This window comes from Sorghum bicolor, chromosome 10 (assembly GCF_000003195.3).
Source record: "Sorghum bicolor cultivar BTx623 chromosome 10, Sorghum_bicolor_NCBIv3, whole genome shotgun sequence".
NCBI lineage: Eukaryota > Viridiplantae > Streptophyta > Magnoliopsida > Poales > Poaceae > Sorghum > Sorghum bicolor.
The window spans coordinates 6,203,658-6,225,174 of NC_012879.2; the positions used below are offsets into that span (position 1 = coordinate 6,203,658).

Below are 21,517 nucleotides of genomic sequence, written 5' to 3' on the forward strand. Positions count from 1 at the left end.
ATTAGGCTCGGATCAGGCGATATCACTATGTGAGATCTCTCGTAGTCTCATTCTCATGTGTCACTGGCCCGGCGCACTTGGATGGCAATATTCCTTTGGATTTTTTTTCCTCAAAAGAAACTGAGACAGTTCCTGATAATATCACATATGAGCTCTTTTCAAGGAGTCAATGCGAGACTCCAAGATCAGCCCCCTATATTGCAGGCAATCCATTCTGATCGAATGAGGCAAGTGCCAGTCGTGCAGAGCAGAACCAATCATCCATGGGCAACGTTGCTCTCCTCTGTCGAGATGAATTCCTAAGCAGTCTTTCTTCAAAAAGAAAATTAAATCCTAAATAGTCTCAAATGTGGGAGGCTATAGTATGTGAGAATCAAAGTAACAAACATGTGATCCCCGGTCTCTAGAGTACCAAGGCAATTCTGGTAGTATGATTTCTCCAGCTTCCAAATGTCCTTGTTGTAGACGTTAGCCTGGGAGTGTAGCCTGTTGTTGTCAAGAAGCCAGCAGAAGAGACGAGCATGTAGTAGGGAGCCTGCAGCTCCAGAGATGTTGGAGTATATCCGGGACCGGGAGAATGGCTTCATGAGCATGCATGTAGCAGGTAGGGGCGTGCCGCTCCTGTTCTCCGTCAAAAAGAAAAAAAATGATCATGTAGCAGTAGATGCAGTGTTAGAGAGACGGCCGGAGAAGGATGCTCACACATCACCAATTCACAAGTAACGTACAACTGAGTAAAGGAAATAAAGGCGTGATTTCTACTCACTAGTGATGGATCTAACAGCAACTACTGTTGTGCTTCCAGAGCAATTCGCCCTGCTGTAAAAACCCACTGAATTCTGAATTGTAAATTATTGAAAAGGGGGAAGCAATCCAACCGTTGGGCACGGATTAGGTCGATGCCCGATGGTTGTTTAACAACTAGGACCGGTTGTTTTAACGTCGTTTGGCAGCTAGTAGCCTCCCTAGTACTGCTCGTGATGAGCCGCATATTCCGCCGTACAAGGAGCTGGATATTTTAGGGTATGCTCTGCTCCATGTTTTTCAGCTCCGCTTCATATTTTTTAGCCAAACGGTTTCAGCTCCACGCACTCAGTTGGAGAAAAAAGGGTGGAGTTGTGAAAGCACCTAAAGAGATACTCCACAAACTCTAATTTTTTGTGGAGCTGTTCCATAGTGGAGTTTGTGGAGCAGTGCCAAACACTCCCTAACTCTTTGAGAGCAACTCCAGCAGTAGCCCCAAAACTAGACCCCTACTTTTAATTCGGGTACTCTTCCTACTTCTTGGGGCATAACTTTTTTCTTCAACTCTAACAATAGCATCCAAATTTGGGCCTCCAAACCTATTCCAGAGAGAGGGACCCACTCGTCATTGTATTTTTCTTCTTTCTCTTTCTTCTTCCTTTGGACAGGAATACATTAGAGCATCGAGTCGGTTACCGTAGGGTGTCATGCACATGCAACGAAAGAGAGAGAGAGGGAGCATGCTCTGGGGGCTAGAACACGCGATGGAGGATGGAGGCTGTCCTGTTGAGCCAACAGGAATGGGGTCTGGGAAAGAAATATGGATGTCCAGCCAAATATGGAGTCTAGAGTAGGGACCCTGCTGGACACCCATATTTAGCTATTTGGGCTTGAGTAGGGGCATGCTGGAGTTGCTGTGATAGATGGACCCATTTAATTTTCAGAACCACAGTGATGTCTTGTCCATGGCGTTGGCTGAGGATTGGTGAGGAGACTTGCAGGCTCATCAGCCTTGCAGGTCAACGTTTGCTCCCGCTCAAACTACCACATCTAAACTGCCGCTCCGCTCGACCGCTCTCCATCTCCATGCTCGCCGATGTGCTGGATGCTGCTAATCCCCACCGGAGATGGGCCTGAAGGCTGGCCGGAGCTGAGCTTCTCTGCTGCCGCTCGTGCCACGGCAACTGCAGGTTTTTCCTGGTCTCCCATCTTTACTGCGCCTTGTGCTGATGTGCCACTTTTACTTGTCTTTTTTGGAACCAAATCTAGGCGACTTTCTACCATGCAAGTGAGCACACAAATTAGCTAGCATTAGCAAGCTTCACTTGAGTCTTCAGATAAATCTCCAACTCCTTGCTCTGAGTCTCAGATGGCAACCTATAGTACAAGTACAGTTGCTGCGGATCTGACTGCTAGTAAGCAAAAGGTATGCATTCAACTTGTAGATACAGTACACTGATTAATCGTGGAGAATTTCTTGTAGCTGTCATCGGGTTACATAGCACATAGGGTACCTGCATCAAGGGATAAATAAAACTTTGTGGTTCTTTTCCTCTTTGATTTGAACTCTGGGCATAGGGAGCACTTTCGTTTAATTTAGTGAAAATTAAGCAAGCTAGCTTTTCAGCTCTGAGCTACGTGGGTATATATGTTTATATTTTAGGATAGTCTACTCATTCCCTTTTATAAGAAAGACCCACACACATATTGAGATTCAAACTTTATTTTTTTTATCAATAATTTCACTAGTAATTCTAAATTATTATAATACAATTTGATATGGTTAGACTTTTATTTAAATCTACTATCTAGTTATCATAAATTATAAGTATCAATAATATAACGTACATTAAATAAACAGTCAAAGGTTAATTTGTAAGACCAGTATCATCATATTGAACAGAATGGGTCAAGCTCGGCCCTGGAAAAATCCGGTCTATTGGCTCACCTGAAGAAGCTTGTGAAAACATGGACCAAGATGCTTGTTCTAGTATAGAACTATAGACTAGAGAATAGGTGGGCTACGGCCCTATTATTGTGCACTGCCCTATCTCACCATGTAACACCCTAAAAAAATTAATTTTTGGGAATTAGAGCTAAAATAATTTAATTATGAATTTCTGTGCTCATGAAACATAGGAAAATAATATTTTCATTTAAATAAAATTAATCCTAGGGTTTAGTAACCTGAATGTGCAATCATGCTGGAGAATTCATCTTTTGTTGCTGAGTGATTTGATCCCAAATTTCAAAATAATTCCAACTGACTTTAAAATGGTTTTCAAACTGATTTAAAAAGGGTTTGGAAATAACAAAAAAAAAAAAGGAGGAAGCCGCTCCCTGGAAACCAGGCCGCAGCCCAGCCTGCCCCGCGCCCTTCCCCCTCTCCCCTCGTCTCGGGCCGCAGCCCACTCGGCTCACCCAGCGCTCCCCTCCTCTCCTCTTCCAGACGCTGACGGATCGGGCCCACCTGGCAGCGCCCTCTCCTTTCTTCTTCCTTGAGCGTGGCCGAACCGGACTCCGTCCAGGAACCAAATCCCGCGAGTCTCGGGATTTCCTGCCCTTGTGCGCACCGAGCCGCAATAAGCCTCCACGCTCTCCCCCCGTGCTTCCCTCTTTTCCATCTATTAGAGTCGCGAGCCCCTAGCCGCCGCCCAGCATTGCTTTCGGATCTCGCCGTGAAGCAGAGAATACCGCCGCTGTGAAACTCTTCCTCGGCTGACGCGTTTCCAAATTCAAGAGCTTGCCGAGCTTCGCGACGAGAAAACGAAGGTGCCGAGCCCTTCCTTGTACCCTCTAGCGCGATCTATCGCTCCTAACTCCGCGCCGAACTTTCGCAGTGGCCAGGGATCCGCCATCTCTCGACGCCGGCCTTCTCCGAGCCGTCCCTGATCGCGAGGAGGCCCTAGGTGAGCTCGAATAGACCTCCGCTTCGTTTCCATGATCTCGGTTTCGAGTTTGGCACACCAAAGCGAGATTTCTCGAACTCCGGCGAGGGTCGATAATGGCGCCGCCGCGGGGAGCACTGCTCCGGCGAGGTGGCCAGCCATTTTCTTCCCTGCGCGATCTGAGCCGTAGGATTAGAAACCGAGCGCCCAGATTAGAAGAAAACGTTTCGCTGGCGTTTTTGCTAAAGAAACCCTGGGAGACTCGCGTTTTGAACCCGCGGTCCAAGGCGCTGTCGCAGTTTACGCTTTTAGCTTTTGAAAACGTACTTTCCCTCGGTTCGGTTCAAAATGCGTTTTCACTAATTACAGAAATGCCACTGAATTTAAATAGTTTATAGAATGCTCATTTTAACTCTGATTTGACCCATTCAAATTGCGTTGGATTCGTAATAATGAGCCCTACATGTTAGTAAACTTAATTCACCAGTTTGAAACTTTATAATTTTGTGACTTTAATTAATTAATTTCTTTTCTATACAAAATCTTGGAAAATTCATATCTTTTTCGTTTCAACTTCGATTTTCGTGATCTTTACGTCCATGAAATCGTAGCGATGCGTAGAATCATTTTATAAACTTTTCATACTGTTTTTATATGTTTGGTGTACTGTTCTAATTGTAGCTTTGTTTGCTCGTGTATGTTTTCTCCGATTGTTTGTGTGATCGATGATCGAGTTTAGACGGAGAGCAGTTTCGGTGATCAAGATCAAAGCTTTGGCAACAAGAGAGACCAGCAGAACCAAAAGGATAAGCAAGAGCATTTGGATTAAGGCAAGTATAGTAATTTGGATTTTATTTCTGTGACCATGATCCTGTGACTAGATTAATGTTAAGTAATAAATGATAAAAATGACTCTTTAGCCACTTGATGATTTATCTGTAAGTGATAACCGGGACAACAGTGCAACCATGAGGGCTATAATGGCTCTGGCTTTAGTTAAGTATGAGTAACTTTTCTAGCTCGTTAGCGGTTACCCGTTGTGGCGCAATTGGGGAATAGCAGACCGTGGATTCCTGCGGGTGAATCACACGGACTGACTAATGAAACCAAGCGGCCCTAACTTGTTAGACGAACCTTTGAAAGACTTCATAGTGATCCCTGCCGACCTCCCTAGGAAGGGGGTTAAGAGACTAGCTACCTCGGGCGAAAGGGTAAATCATGACTCATGGGTAAAGATGTGCAACCTCTGCAGAGGGTGAAAAACTAGTATACTAGCCGAGCTCACGGTCAGGAGCGGCCTTGGGGATTCTTGCTGCGACGATAATGATTCCTATGTGTTAAATATGCTCATTATTTATTATTTAATGCTATACATAATTTATGTCACATTGATCATGAGATTGTGGGAGCTATATAATCTAGTTGCTATACTTGTGGAGTTCGACATGGACTCACTCTTGCTATTTCCCCCAAACCTCAGGAGAAGTTTAGGCTTGTGATCAACCAGTCAGTTGGATCCTGTAGAGTGAAGTTAATACCCGAAGTTGGAGTTGCGTATCCGCTGTTTGATACTAAAGGTTATCTCTCTTATACTATGCACGTTATATAATTTATGCATTGTCTTTTGATATTACCCCTTATTTGTAGCTATATGTGAGATTTGACTACTAAAACTCATATATAGTGTATATCTGGTTTTGTCCTTAAAATCGGGTATTACAAAGTGGTATCAAAGCAATGCTGACTGTAGGACGCAGGCCTAGTTAGAACTGGACGTTTTGGCATGCTTCTATCTTTGCTTACTTCTTGCTTTTCGCCTTGACCTTGATAGTTGCTAAAAGTTATGCTTACCTCTTGCCTAGTTCTTTTATAAAATCTTGTCTCTATTCTAAATCCTCTCTCTTTGTCTCTTTAGATGGATCATAACGAGGAGACCTTTGACAAGAAGGAACGAAAGCACCCAGATTTTCCAACCGTAAAAGCATTCGACATGGAGAAGCTTCTAGCCATGCAAACACAAGTAGTGGAAGGAATAACTCAGAATAAGAACTCTCAACAACGTATCTCAGGACCCGTGAGGAGACAAGTAGCAGAAGCTTGGAAAAATATGAGAAATCATGGAAGCGTTGGGAGTAATACATCAGGATATCAGGATCAATGCCACTGTTGTGAGCATTATGGTCTTCCTTGTCTTCGGAATATGTCATCTAAGAAGGAAGTTAAGACAAAACCAACCTGTGTGACTAATGAGGATAAGAAGAGGAAGGCAAAAACACTAGAGCCGACATTGGGAAGTGATCAACACCCAAATCCCAAGATGTCACATGTAGCTTCAAATTCTCGTCAGGAAAACTCAAAACTTGGAGATGAACAAATTCCCCAAGCTAATCCCACTGCTCATGAGGTATGCATAGATGGGTGGACAATTACTTATAGAGAGTTTCAACCTCGGAGGATCAAGCAATGTAGAAAGAAATCTAACCAGGCAAAGATAAACCATCAGAGTATGCAAGTTGATAACACACCGAACAACACTTCAGTGGAAAATAACATCACAAAGGATCCAGCTAAGAGAAGGTGTTATCACTGCCAACAAGAAGGACATTATATAAGCTCTTGTCCACAAAAGAAGCAACAGATGCATCGTGAAGATAACCACACTAAGTCTAAGATATAGGTGTCCGTGTCCCCTGGTGTAATAAAAACGCTAGTAGCGAAAGTTGAGTTTGTGTGCCTTGTGAACCTTAATGCTTAATTGCTTGTTATTATGATAATGTTTGATTTGGATCTTTGTAATGAGTGTAATGATTTTGTGAAGTTCTTCACAATTTCATTTAGTTTATAGAACTAAGGCATAAGGAGTAATGACATAAGTAGTTGGGTTTGGTTATATCCTGTTTCTGTCTTTTGCTGATTTCTGGAGCAGTATGCAATAATCATAGTGTATATCAAGATCTGATCGTGCAAAGTTTACTAAACTTTTCTGGGAATAACTAGACTCCAAGATCTTTCTCTGACCACAAGAATCACCCTTATAGCTATTATGGTTTAGAAGTTACAAAAATCACAAGATGATACAACTGTGCTGCCAAGAATCTGGATCAGTTTTAGTTGCTTACTGTTTGAGACAAACATAGATATAGAATTTGGAAAAATTTTCTATAGAAAAGTTGTAGGAAATTTGCTAAGCTTTCCAACGGTATAAACTAAAACTTATTTGGATAAGCAGAACCCGAGATATGATATTTACAGTTGGATATTTCTGTTCTGTTTCAAAATCTGGATAGATCTGGCAATTCCTATTCTCAGCCAAGCTTAAAGACAGAATCTGGGAAAAAGTTGTATACGAAAGTTGTAAAGGATTTCATAAGCTTTTCAACAATGTAAGGATCATCTCCATATGAGTTAAGTAGCTCGAGGTATAATTTCTGGAATTTACTGCATCCTTGCTGAGATATTATCAGGAAGGATATTATGTTTGGCTGTTTTACCTGAGCCTAAATACAGAACCTAAGGACGTCTTCTACAGGAAAGTTGTAGGGAATTTCATAATCTTTCTAACGGTATAAGCTACAACTCTATTGGATTAACAGAATGGGAGTTATACCTATTTTTCTATGCTGGTGTTTTTCATATCGCGGAAAAATGTCAGGATACATGTTTGTTCTCTTGCACAGAAGCTCTTTGGGATGTCATAAGTTCTCAATGTTAGTTAACTTGTCTGGAAAACATGCTAGCTACTTTTCTTGTGTCCCCTAGATGACCTTTATTAAGGGGGGTAGCCTAAATAAAGGGGTTACATGGAGAAGAATTGGATAATGTTGGAACAAGAGACTCGGTACCACGAATGTAAAAGACTATGATGTGTGGCGTCCAAAAAGGATAGGAGAACTAGTCCCTAGTGTCCCCAATCAATCTAATTTTAAGGGGGGTAGTACCTTGATAACACGGGTGATGCATTTTAAGACTAGCTTGGAGTGATAATTGTCTTCTAAGATATTCTATGGTTATGATCATCTATCCTTGCCGTGTTACTGACGTTGGTCACTTGATGACAGGGAGTGTAGTGTCCCAAGAATCCGGAGCACAATATGACACCTCTCATGGATAGGTGGGAAGATTATGATCATCTTGCCTTTGAAGAAAGATGCTATGAGTATGACAAAGCTGAGTGTTATCAAAATAATATTGAGGAGCAAGTTGACAATGAATCAAATCAAAATCCACAACGACGGAAGCGTAAAAGGAAAGCTCGTAAGAAGCCTGCTCTCGGAAATAAAGTACAGCGAAATTATATCAATGGAAGACTGAACAATGTGGATATGCATAACATTCAAGGAGCCACCAAAGTGGTGGGAGGCTATATTCAAGTGGACTCAGTACTAGTTTTTGCTCTGTTTGACCGAAGTGCTTCACATTCTTTCATATCCGCTGACTTGGTAAAGACAATCGAACGGGTGAAGTGTCCGACGAGAAAGCCTTTGTTAGTTCAAACCCCAATGGGAGAAATACAGGCAGATCAGGTTTGCTCAAATATCAATCTTGTCATAAAGAAGGAAAACTTCACTGTAAACCTCATTGTGCTAGAGTCACTCAATATTCCTTTGGTTCTTGGCAATGGATGGTTATGTGCACACAAGGCAGTGATCTATGCTACCCAGTGGAAAATTTTCTTAACCGCACCATCAGGGAAAAGAATTGAGTATCAAGGTGGTCCACTCCTACCTGAGGAGGCATACCCATGCTAAGTTATCATGTCTTCGAGTTGTATAAGTTGAAAAGTTGGTAGTCAAGATGGACAGTGAGCAATTACAAATAATAGACATCTTATGGAAGTTTTGTTCACAAGTTGTAATCCCGAAACATAAGTGCTTGCATTGTAATACAAGTTGTCAAGTTGAAATAATGATCAAGATCTTCTTCCTGTTTCTCTTTTGGAATCCGTGTCTCTTCCGAATCTCGAGGACGAGATTCATTTTAAGGGGGGTAGATTTGTAACACCCTAAAAAAATTAATTTTTGGGAATTAGAGCTAAAATAATTTAATTATGAATTTCTGTGCTCATGAAACATAGGAAAATAATATTTTCATTTAAATAAAATTAATCCTAGGGTTTAGTAACCTGAATGTGCAATCATGCTGGAGAATTCATCTTTTGTTGCTGAGTGATTTGATCCCAAATTTCAAAATAATTCCAACTGACTTTAAAATGGTTTTCAAACTGATTTAAAAAGGGTTTGGAAATAACAAAAAAAAAAAGGAGGAAGCCGCTCCCTGGAAACCAGGCCGCAGCCCAGCCTGCCCCGCGCCCTTCCCCCTCTCCCCTCGTCTCGGGCCGCAGCCCACTCGGCTCACCCAGCGCTCCCCTCCTCTCCTCTTCCAGACGCTGACGGATCGGGCCCACCTGGCAGCGCCCTCTCCTTTCTTCTTCCTTGAGCGTGGCCGAACCGGACTCCGTCCAGGAACCAAATCCCGCGAGTCTCGGGATTTCCTGCCCTTGTGCGCACCGAGCCGCAATAAGCCTCCACGCTCTCCCCCCGTGCTTCCCTCTTTTCCATCTATTAGAGTCGCGAGCCCCTAGCCGCCGCCCAGCATTGCTTTCGGATCTCGCCGTGAAGCAGAGAATACCGCCGCTGTGAAACTCTTCCTCGGCTGACGCGTTTCCAAATTCAAGAGCTTGCCGAGCTTCGCGACGAGAAAACGAAGGTGCCGAGCCCTTCCTTGTACCCTCTAGCGCGATCTATCGCTCCTAACTCCGCGCCGAACTTTCGCAGTGGCCAGGGATCCGCCATCTCTCGACGCCGGCCTTCTCCGAGCCGTCCCTGATCGCGAGGAGGCCCTAGGTGAGCTCGAATAGACCTCCGCTTCGTTTCCATGATCTCGGTTTCGAGTTTGGCACACCAAAGCGAGATTTCTCGAACTCCGGCGAGGGTCGATAATGGCGCCGCCGCGGGGAGCACTGCTCCGGCGAGGTGGCCAGCCATTTTCTTCCCTGCGCGATCTGAGCCGTAGGATTAGAAACCGAGCGCCCAGATTAGAAGAAAACGTTTCGCTGGCGTTTTTGCTAAAGAAACCCTGGGAGACTCGCGTTTTGAACCCGCGGTCCAAGGCGCTGTCGCAGTTTACGCTTTTAGCTTTTGAAAACGTACTTTCCCTCGGTTCGGTTCAAAATGCGTTTTCACTAATTACAGAAATGCCACTGAATTTAAATAGTTTATAGAATGCTCATTTTAACTCTGATTTGACCCATTCAAATTGCGTTGGATTCGTAATAATGAGCCCTACATGTTAGTAAACTTAATTCACCAGTTTGAAACTTTATAATTTTGTGACTTTAATTAATTAATTTCTTTTCTATACAAAATCTTGGAAAATTCATATCTTTTTCGTTTCAACTTCGATTTTCGTGATCTTTACGTCCATGAAATCGTAGCGATGCGTAGAATCATTTTATAAACTTTTCATACTGTTTTTATATGTTTGGTGTACTGTTCTAATTGTAGCTTTGTTTGCTCGTGTATGTTTTCTCCGATTGTTTGTGTGATCGATGATCGAGTTTAGACGGAGAGCAGTTTCGGTGATCAAGATCAAAGCTTTGGCAACAAGAGAGACCAGCAGAACCAAAAGGATAAGCAAGAGCATTTGGATTAAGGCAAGTATAGTAATTTGGATTTTATTTCTGTGACCATGATCCTGTGACTAGATTAATGTTAAGTAATAAATGATAAAAATGACTCTTTAGCCACTTGATGATTTATCTGTAAGTGATAACCGGGACAACAGTGCAACCATGAGGGCTATAATGGCTCTGGCTTTAGTTAAGTATGAGTAACTTTTCTAGCTCGTTAGCGGTTACCCGTTGTGGCGCAATTGGGGAATAGCAGACCGTGGATTCCTGCGGGTGAATCACACGGACTGACTAATGAAACCAAGCGGCCCTAACTTGTTAGACGAACCTTTGAAAGACTTCATAGTGATCCCTGCCGACCTCCCTAGGAAGGGGGTTAAGAGACTAGCTACCTCGGGCGAAAGGGTAAATCATGACTCATGGGTAAAGATGTGCAACCTCTGCAGAGGGTGAAAAACTAGTATACTAGCCGAGCTCACGGTCAGGAGCGGCCTTGGGGATTCTTGCTGCGACGATAATGATTCCTATGTGTTAAATATGCTCATTATTTATTATTTAATGCTATACATAATTTATGTCACATTGATCATGAGATTGTGGGAGCTATATAATCTAGTTGCTATACTTGTGGAGTTCGACATGGACTCACTCTTGCTATTTCCCCCAAACCTCAGGAGAAGTTTAGGCTTGTGATCAACCAGTCAGTTGGATCCTGTAGAGTGAAGTTAATACCCGAAGTTGGAGTTGCGTATCCGCTGTTTGATACTAAAGGTTATCTCTCTTATACTATGCACGTTATATAATTTATGCATTGTCTTTTGATATTACCCCTTATTTGTAGCTATATGTGAGATTTGACTACTAAAACTCATATATAGTGTATATCTGGTTTTGTCCTTAAAATCGGGTATTACACACCACTAGCATGGCCCAATAAAAACAGATAAGATGCATGAGACGAAAAAAATTAAGGAAAAACCCTACTTTTTCTCCTTCAATTTTCACGAAAGTCCGCTTTCGCTCAACTCCAAAATCAGACAAATTACCTAACTCAACTTTTCAAACCGTGCATTTTACCTTCTTGGAGTGGTTTCGAAGGCAATTTTACTACATTAAATGGTGGTTTTGCTACAATGATGGTTTTATCTTTTTATGTTTTTTAGTTATTTTGGAATCTTTTGAAAAATCATAGTAAATCACAAAAAAATTATAAAATAGAAAATCCAATTTTTTTAGACTCCACATAAGTAGATCTACACAATAAATATATAATATTATATGTTTTAGTACAAATTTTTTGCTATAAAGGTTTTGTCTTTTTCTTTTTTATTTATTTCATCTAATTATTTGAAAAATCATAGTAAATTGCAAAAAAATCATAAATAGAAAATATAATTTTGTTAGAATCCACATGAGCATATCTACACAATAAATATATAATTTGGTATGCTTTAGTACAATTTTTTGTTGTAGCTTTAGATCTATGCTTTTCTGTAATTAATTGAAATAATTCATATCTGCAACTACTATAATTATTTAGTCGGACTAAGCATACCCATATTATATGTTCATGGTGTATATATACTCATGTAGAGTCCAACAAAATTAAATTTTCTATTTTATGATTTTTCTATGACTTACTATAATTTTTCAAAGATTCACCAAATAAATAAAAAAAAGAAAAATATAAAACCTTTATAGCAAAAACTTTACACTAAAGAATACTATATTATATGTTTATTGAGTAGATCTACTTATGTGGAGTCCAAAAACATTGGATTTTCTATTTTATGATTTTTCTGTGATTTACTACGATTTTTCAAAGATTCAGCCGAAATAATTAAAAAAGAAAAAGACAAAACCACTACCACTGTAGCAAAACCATCATTCACTGTAGCAAAACCGCCTTCGAAACCGCTCAAGGGAGATAAAACGCACGGTTTAAAAAGTTGAGGGATGTGGTTTGCCTAGTTTTAGAGTTGAGGAAAGAAAAATGAACTTTCATAAAAGTTGGAGAAGGAAAAGTAGACTTTTTCCAAAAAAAATAATAAAGAAGTGCTTAGTAGAATTTAGCTACTGAATGTTAGTCCCACTAGTCACCCAAGAGATCCTAAAAGGGACTATAGCACACCTTTTAGTCATGTTGTTTCAACTTTTAGTCACTTTGGATCCAAACACCCTGACTAAAAGGAACTAAAAGATCTCTTTTGAGCCATGTTTACATCTTATGGCAAAACTTTAGTTGTGCACTTTTAACACCTCTTTTTGCCATGAGGATCGAAACAGATGGGCAAATGGGCAAAACATTTGGTCTTTTCATTTGCTCTACTAGAGGTCTAAACTGGGTTAAAAGTGCAACACTCTCTTTTTGTCTCCTCTTCTTTTCACCTTTTAGAACCTTTAACCCCTAGATCCTAGTCATGTTGTCTCAACTTTTAGTCCCTTTGGATCCAAACAACCTGACTAAAAGGAACTAAAATACCTCTTTTAAGCCATGTTTACATCTCATGGCAAAGCTTTAGTCGTGCACTTTTAGCACCTTTCTTTGCCATGAGGATCCAAACAGGAGGGCAAATGGACAAAACATTTGCTGTTTCCATTTGCTCTACTAGAGGCCTAAACTGGGCTAAAAGTGCAACACTCTCTTTTTGTCTCTTCTTTTCATCTTTTAGAACCTTTAACCCCTAGATCCTAGTCATGTTGTCTCACCTTTTAGCCACTTTAGATCCAAACACCCTGACAGGGACTAAAAGACCTCTTTTAGGCCCTGTTTACATCTCATGGCAAAACTTTAGTCGTGCACTTTTAGCACTCTTTTTTGCCATGAGGATCCAAACAGGTGGGCAAATGGGCAAAACATTTGCTCTTTCCATTTGCTATACTAGAGACCTAAACTAGGCTAAAAGTACAACACTCTCTTTTTGTCTCCTCTTCTTTTTACCTTTTAGAACCTTTAACCCCTAGATCCAAACACCTTACTTGGTCTAAACTTTAACACCTTTAGCACAAAGGCTAAACTTTAGTCTATGGCAAATGGATCCAAACACCACCTTAGTCTCTTTTAGTATACCAAACGAAACATGGAGTGACTAAACTTTAAGAGCTAATTTAAATGAGTGTAAACTTTAGGAGGTGTGAGCCAAACATATCTTTATGTAGGAGTATACCGTTTTGCTCTCTGAAAATAATGAAAATAATAATATACTGATCGGCCATGTCGAGGAAGAAGGAAGTTTCCTTCATGTTCCAATCCCAGAAACTAAGATTAAAAAAACTCTCAACACCAAACGAAACATGGGTGACTAAACCTTAAGAGCTAATTTAGATAAGTATATAAACTTTAGGAGGTGACCAAACATATACCTTTATAAAGGCCTTGTTTAGTTTCTAAAAATTTTTGGTTCGGGGTACTGTAGCACTTTCATTTGTTTGTGGTAAATATTATCCTAACTAAGCTCAAAAGATTCATCTCGCGATTTACAGGCAAACTATGTAATTAGCTTTTGTTTTTAACTATATTTAATGCTTCGTGCATATGCCGTAAGATTCGATGTGACGGAGAATCTTGAATTTTTTTTTGGTTTTTGGTGTGAACTAAACATACCCTTTCGCTCTTTGAAAATAATAATAGGCTGCTTCGGCCATGTCGAAGAAGAAAGAAGTTTTCTTTGTGTTCTAATCCCAGAAACTAAGATTTTAAAAAAAATCTCAGAAACTACTGCTACGGTGACGGTGGTACCATAAATCCACAAAAATATTAATTCGTCTTGTTCGTTTGGCTGAGGTCTTGTTTAGTTCCTAAAATCTTTTTCAAGATTCTTCGTCACATCGAATTTTGAGGCATATGCATGAAGTATTAAATATAGATGAAAGTTAGTTTATGATTGAACAATATTTGCCACAAACAAACAAAATGCTACAGTAGCGAAATCCAAAAAAAAATCGCGAACTGAACCAGGCCTGATAAGTTATGACTGAAAGTATTGTTTGCTGATTTATTCTGAGAGAAAAATACTGTTGAATGACTGGTAGATTCGACACATAAGCTCAAGCAAAGTTGTTTGTTTAGGCTTACCAGCCGAAACTGCCTGTCATTCAACAGTGTTTTTCTCCCACAATAAATCAGCAACAGTACTTTCTGTCATGACTTATTAGCCAAACAAATAAGGAAGACCGGTCAAATCAGTGGAAAACCCCACCTGAATTTTATTTGCATATCATTAATTGCAGTTGACTTTGGCAGCCTAGTACAAACTTGTTTACAAAATGAATACTGTAGCACTTTCGTTTATATTTGACAAATATTATTCAATCATAGACTAACTAGGTTTGAAAGATTCGTCTCATAAATTACAGGCAAACTGTACAATTAGTTATTTTGTATCTATATTTAATGATCCATACATGTGCCGTAAGATTCGATGTGACGAAAAATCTTAAAATTTTTAACAAAATTTAATTTTTAGGATCTAAACATCCCTTAAAAATAAAGGATCACAAAACTGGAGCAAAAGTTTTTCGCTTAGATAAAATTAGATAGTGTACAAGGTCAAGTCAGTTGGATTATAGAACAAGCGCGTCGGATATACGTGCAGTGTGAATATAGAATGTTTCGCACGCACATTCTCAAAAATCACTGGTTAGCTAAGGCCTTGTTTAGTTCGCAAAAATTTTCAAGATTCTCCGTCACATCGAATCTTTGGTCACATGTATGGAGCATTAAATAAAGACAAAAATAAAAACTAATTACACAGTTTATCTAAAATTTGTGAGATGAATCTTTTGAGCCTAGTTACTCCGTGATTGGACAATGTTTATCAAATAAAAACGAAAGTGCTACAGTAGCGAAAAACCAAAATTTTGCGAACTAAACAAGGCCTAATGATGGCACCATGAAATTTCCTTCACTGCCAGTCCACCACCACGGCACCGCCGCACATCGCGAATGAGACGTCTGCTGCGCATCGGACGTCTGCGTCTGCCCCAGCTTTTATAAACCCTCTATCCGATCCCTCTCCACCAAGTCCAAGGACGGCAGCAGCAAGCCCTCCGCACTCCAAACCGCAAGACCATCCTCTCCCACCGACCACCATGGTGACCGCAGTTTCTGCCGCCGCCGTCGTCGACCTGTGCGCCGCGTTCATCGCCCTCGACATCTTCACCTTCCTCGACCCGCAGCTGGGCGCGGATCCATCAGCTGAAGAAGCCGCACTGCTCGACAGCGCGGTCGAGCTGCTGCTACCGCTGGCGGCGCTGGGGACCCTCGCCACTGGCATCACCGTCATCTACCGCCATCTGCAGCACTCCGCGGCTGCGGCCGCGGGCGCTGCCGGGAGCCGCCGCCTCTATCGATTCTTCGCTATCCTGTGCGCTTCGGCTGGCACCCTCGAGTTTTTCTTCTTCGTGCAGCCTGCAGGGTCGGCCGGCGGCAATTTTGGCGCGCAAGCTCGCGCGCTCGGCCTGGTTGCTGCCCGTGTCCTTCCAGCGGCAGCGGCCGCGACCTTCTTTCTGGGGATGGCGCTGATCATCGTCTCCCACATCCGCGCCGGCGGCGAAGGTGGCGGCGGAGCCTTCGCCGGTGACGGGCATATCCAGGGGGCCGTGTCGTTCCTCACCAAGACGGCGTTTGCAGCGGCGGCGGCCCTCATCTGGCTCACGGCTTTGGCCCTCTACGGCATGTAAGTTTCCTCAAACTCGCCCACCGCACCGACCACCACGCTTTCACACCCTACCGGTGCGCGCCTCCAGCCCGCGTTGGTCCTACCGTCCGACGCCGTGGCTTCTCTCCGCGCCACCACCTTCGACTCTCCGATCCCTTTCCAGTTTCCACCAAGGTTTTGGGATTCATTTCTGAAAAAAATTCGGAGCCCACCGAATTGGGCGAAATTCGGAAAATTCGGATCGGTTCCCACTCAAAATTTGAATGAAATTTGATTAAATTTGAATAGAATTTCTCCAAACAGTCAGAATTGGTGGTGGGCATGAAGAGGATGGATACAGGACCAGCGTTGAACATGTAAGCGGCTCGGAAGATGGCCGAAGGAGCGGTTCAAGCGGAGGGAATTGATGCAGATCCAATCAGCCAGCGTTGAACTGTAGGCAGCAAAGAAGATGCAGATGGCAGCGCAACAACATGTGAGGGGCAGTACGAACTGACCATGCGACGTTGCGGCGCCAAGGAGCATCCATGAGACCATGACCGAGCTCGGATGTTTGCGGGGAGGCGACCATGGCAGCAGGAGCCTAGTCTTGACGGGAGCAGAGACGACGCGACGCCGCTGGCGGCGACGTAAGTACCGTGAGGAAGCGGAAGGGCAATGGTTTCAGCGTTGAATTAGCTCAGGAATGTATGTGGGCTTGTGTTGGGCCATAGAACAAGTTGAAAATTCAAATAGGGCCGAAATATTTTGGCCGAATTCATTTTATTTCGGGCCGGACCGAAATGGACGAATTTCGGTGAAATTCGGCCCATTCGGACCGAATTCCAGAACCTTGGTTTCCACCACCAGCGACCAGCGCGGGGCCCTTGTCGCCAAACTGCGCCGTGTGCTTCCCTCCATGGCTCCATCTCGCCCTTAACCCCTATTGCTGGGACTCCTGACTGGGATGCGCATACCTTTTTATTATTATTAATGTGCTGTTACGTTATATAAATAATTTTATTTGCAGTAAATTGTTTATTTCTCTTTTGCAAAAAATTTTTTTGTTAATTTGGTGGTTACCTGCAGCTGATGAGATGTTGGTAATTTTGGGTCTTGCAGATACTAAAAGAAATCCAGCAGAAGAGATGCTGGCCGGCTATAACTAAAGGTTCATCTTTGGGATATCGATCCCTGAGACACTGCTATCTACTGTCTACAGAAGAGACTTTATTTAGCTATATCTCCACAATGAACTTCGTCATATGTATTTATATTCAGATGAATGTTGTACTAAATATGGCCGAGGTGGTTACTTATTGTTACTATGCATGGGAGTTGTCGAGTCAGGGTTGAGAATTTGAGCTGGTGTGTCTATTATTATTTATGGTATATAAACGTGTTTGTGAATCTCTTACCATTTATACTATTAAATGTATATGGAAATCTGTGGTGGTTTAATATGATGCAATCTTGTATCTGGTTCATGATTATGTGGCTTGTCTTCCTGATTTTACTAATCTGATGAAGTATTTGTATTGATGATCTGTTATATGCAAATGTGAAGATGGTTTTGCCTTTTCCTATGCTGGAAGGGATCCATTTCTTTCCACCACTTACAGGTTGAGATTTGGATCTCGATTCACACCCAATAAAACTTGAAGTGCAACATGGGGGAATGGAGGAGCTCATGCAGGTCACGTATACAGCTTCCCTCTCTGCAATTTGGAGATCAGATTTCATCTCTCGATTTGGAGTTTCAGTTGGCTCTGAAGTTTGGGGGCTTGTTGAGGTTATCTAATTTTAGTTAGTTATCATGTTGCATTTTCTTTTGTTAGATATTTTATCTGGCTTCTGTCCAGGTTGTGTGTTAGGACTTAGGACACATCCTCTTTGCTCTTAAAAACTTCTAGTAAATGCTCATAATTACTGTGATTGTCTTTGTTTGTTTTTCTGTTGTGTGCAGGTAACGATTGAGGCCTAAGCATTCCTTTCAGATTAACCTTGATCAGATCACATCCCCCAAACAAGATATGATGCGATGCGATCGACCATTGAATGAAAACTTAGGCATCTTTCCAAACATCTTAATGAGTTTAGTGTGGCAAAGTGGTAGCTCCTAACAAAGCATGCTCTAATTGCATCTTGTTGTCATGCTTTACATATAGACCTTGTGTAGCCCTATTGCAAATCTGTTTGTGGCTACTGGATAGTTCTTGTTGATCTTGCTATTTTCTGAGATTAGTGATCAGATCACTATGGAATTGCATATTTCTATATTTGTTGATGACCCTATTCATTTACTCATAATAGGATTATCAAGGTAAAGTTTGATTGTATTCTATATTAGTTTTGAGATTTCTGTGGCCCAAGAAGTACTACAAAATTACAACTATGGACATACCAAATTACTATAATTTTGTGATACTTCTTGTGACCTCGCAACCATATGGTTCCTTTTCCTTTCATTCTTTTACAAGACTTTGGCTAATGTCATCGAGAGGTAATATATAAAAGTCCCCTTATTCTCTAAATGCTTTAGTTGCATGCTGAAATTTCATTGATTATTTTGTTTTCATTTTTGTCTTGTGCAGGTAGCATCAAGGTGTGAGAACATTCCTTCAACCCCATTTTGATCATACACAGCCCGGCTGGAAATATACATGATGTTGTAAGTTTGCTTCTGCACCTAAGCATAGTAAGACCATAGACCACTTGGGCTTCTTTGGAACGTGTAAGGAGTGCATAGCATTATTTGTGTTTATCTTTGCTTGGTATCAAACCTTGTGTGTCTCTATTATATTTGCAATCTGACTGTGGCTAGTATTTTTTTTTGTCATTGACTATAGTATTTTGTTCATCCAGAATAAAATTATGCTATCTAGTTATGTTACAGTCATCAGATTATGAGGTTGTGCCAATCACATTGAACTGTTTACATCGCTACCGATTGGATCCCAGGGTAGTAAATAACTTTATAAATCTTGTTTGACATTTTTTTAAGTTTGCCATAAATTGCATGATTTGACAACATAACTCTTGAAAGTATCTGATGCACATGCATTGCACCACAGCACCTCCCTCCATCCCAAAAAGAGTGACGTTTTTAACTTTTAGAAATCGTGTTTGACCTTTCGTCTTATTTAAAAATTTTATGTAAATTATAAAATAAATAAATTATTCGTAAAGTATCTCTAATGATAAAATAGGTCTTAACAAAATATATAATATTTCTGTAAAATTTTTGAATAAGACGGATGATCAAACAAGATGTCTGAAATTCTAAAACGACACTCTTTTTGGGACGGAGGGAGTAGATACTAAGGCCTTGTTTAGTTCACCCGAAAACTAAAAAGTTTTCAAGATTCCCTGTCACATCGAATCTTGCGGTACATGCATGAAGCATTAAATATAGACGAAAACAAAAACTAATCACACAGTTTAACTGTAAATCGCGAGACGAATATTTTGATCCTAGTTAGTCTATGATTAGACATTATTTACCAGAAACAAACGAAAGTGCTATAGTAGCGAAATCCAAATTTTTTTCACTTCTAAACAAGGCCTAAGTAGTGATTTTCCACTGATGAAGAAGACGTTTGAGACAAAAGCATCAAAGAAGACAAATATGATACTCAGGACAGTATGCACTGTAGTTTGATGCTTCCTACCTACCCGAACTGTTAAATTAAAGTTGCTCTGAGTTTGAGCATAACGGTTGCTTGATGTAACGTGAGGTGCTTGTTGGTTTTATGGTATATATGTAAGTGTCAAAATGGGTCACCTTCTCTCTGATGGATTTGATCCATTTTTTTTTCCATTTGCAGGTTCAGACATGGGGCTCACAGGTCCCAGCAGAACTGGAAAGAGCTACATGTGGAAGGGAAGTCGAAGACATGATGCAAGTTATGACTCAGCTTTATCATTTTTATGTATCAGTTGGCTCTGGATTTTTGGTATTTTTAGGGTTATTTAGTTTTAATCTGTAGTGATCAAGTCCTAAGCATGTTTCTTCAACTCCACTTTGTTTTCATATCACAGTCCAGAAATAATACATGAATCAGTAGGCAGAGCCTATATTTATCCCTCTCGAGACTTATGCCGAGTTCGTTGCATCTGGTAACCATTGACCTTGTGCATCTAACTATACTGCAGTTTCATTGTGGCTAGTTCTTGTTGATTATGCTATTCTTTGAGATTCTGTACTCTCTTCTAGATCTCTATATTTGGTAATGGCCATATATCCATCTAATCATGCATGATTAACTAGAAAAATTGTTGGGTTCCTGTTCTTTATTGTTACTTTGCTTTTAATAAATCCTTATTCCTCGCTTCTACTCAACCTGGGGATTAATACAAATTCCCTTTTACCTCCAAAAATCCGTGACAAGCTGAAAAATCCTCTCTTGCCATGTGCAGGTAGAGATTAAACATTAAAAATGTAAGCATATTCCTTTAACTCCGTCTTGGTCATATCACAACTTGGAGATAAGAGACATGATTCTGTAGGTTTGCCTCTGAACCTAACTACACTAAGAGTCTAAAGATTGACCGCATAGGCTTCTTTTGAGAAAAGCTTCTAAAGTGTTAGTCGCATCCTGGTGTCAGCTTTCTGTGCGCTATGCATAAGAAATTTGAAGACAGCCGAGCACCTCTTCCTTGAATGCCCCTACTCTCGACAGGTTTGGACCCTTGTAGCCCGATGGAGTAGATGTCAGGCCCTAACCCCAACCCTTTGGAGTGAATTAAGAGACTTGGAAAGTTGGCTGCTACATCTGGTGGAAGATGGCAACAGAGTTGTCCATAGTCTCGCAATTTTGACGCTGTGGTGCATTTGGAAGCAGAGGAATGCAAAAACTTTTCAGGACAGAGCTGTAAACGAGAATGTTCTTTCCATGGAGATCAGGGACACTTGTCAACTGTGGTCGATTGCGGGAGGGGCCTTCTTGAAAGTTGAAACCCCTTTTTGTTGAGCAAAATGTTTTTTTTTAATAAACTTGTATGCTTTCCTTTCCTGCTCCCCGTAGCCTAGGCAGCAGGGAGAGGTGCATCTCGCACGTGTAATGACTCTTTCTGTTTGCCCTTTTTTTTTTGACAAAACTGGAGGGGCCGAAGCCCCTACAGGGATTTTATTGAAAGAAAAAAGGCAGAAAAGAGTACAAAGTAAGAAAAGGGAGAAGGGCGAGACTCAGTACAACGCTGGAAATCTAGATCTTTTTTAAAAAAACCTTTATCTAGCTGTATTGTATTTTATTGCAATCTGACTTGTGGTGTGGTCGTTCTTCGCTGATTATGCTATTTTCTCAATGCACATTTGTTTCATTGTTTGTAGAGCGTGACGATGAATTCGAGTGTTTGGAGCCTGAACTTCCTGATCAGAGAGTGAACTTCCTTTCTGAACAGCAGCAAGCGCCCAAGGCGCTGGCTAGATATTATTGTAGGAACCAGTTTGGTTCAAACATCACACATACAGACATAATGTATGCAAGTACTGAACAACGTGGAATCTAATAGCACTCAACTATCCATGGTTTGACACATTCGAATTCTGACGGTCCTAGCTAGTTCGCAAAACGAGTCCATGTTTACCCATTAGACGGTGAAGCAACAAATCGTGT

General features: G+C 41.2%; 1 protein-coding gene across 4 annotated transcripts; it reads left to right on the forward strand.

The window, feature by feature from the left end:
• Nucleotides 1,554–19,990, forward strand: LOC8077311. 4 transcript variants are annotated; one of them, XM_002436602.2, is made up of 5 exons: nt 1,604–1,934; nt 2,014–2,170; nt 15,175–15,938; nt 17,022–18,570; nt 19,727–19,990. In XM_002436602.2, the coding sequence occupies exons 2-4, from the start codon at nt 2,114–2,116 to the stop codon at nt 17,026–17,028; spliced, it is 828 nt and encodes a 275-aa protein (XP_002436647.2). In that variant the 5' UTR covers nt 1,604–1,934; nt 2,014–2,113; the 3' UTR covers nt 17,029–18,570; nt 19,727–19,990. The 4 variants fall into 4 exon arrangements, 2 of the variants coding, with proteins under 2 accessions (XP_021304236.1, XP_002436647.2); XR_002448062.1 differs by lacking the exon at nt 15,175–15,938 and having other exon boundaries at nt 1,569–2,170; XR_002448063.1 differs by lacking the exons at nt 15,175–15,938; nt 17,022–18,570; nt 19,727–19,990 and adding an exon at nt 4,372–4,431 and having other exon boundaries at nt 1,554–2,170.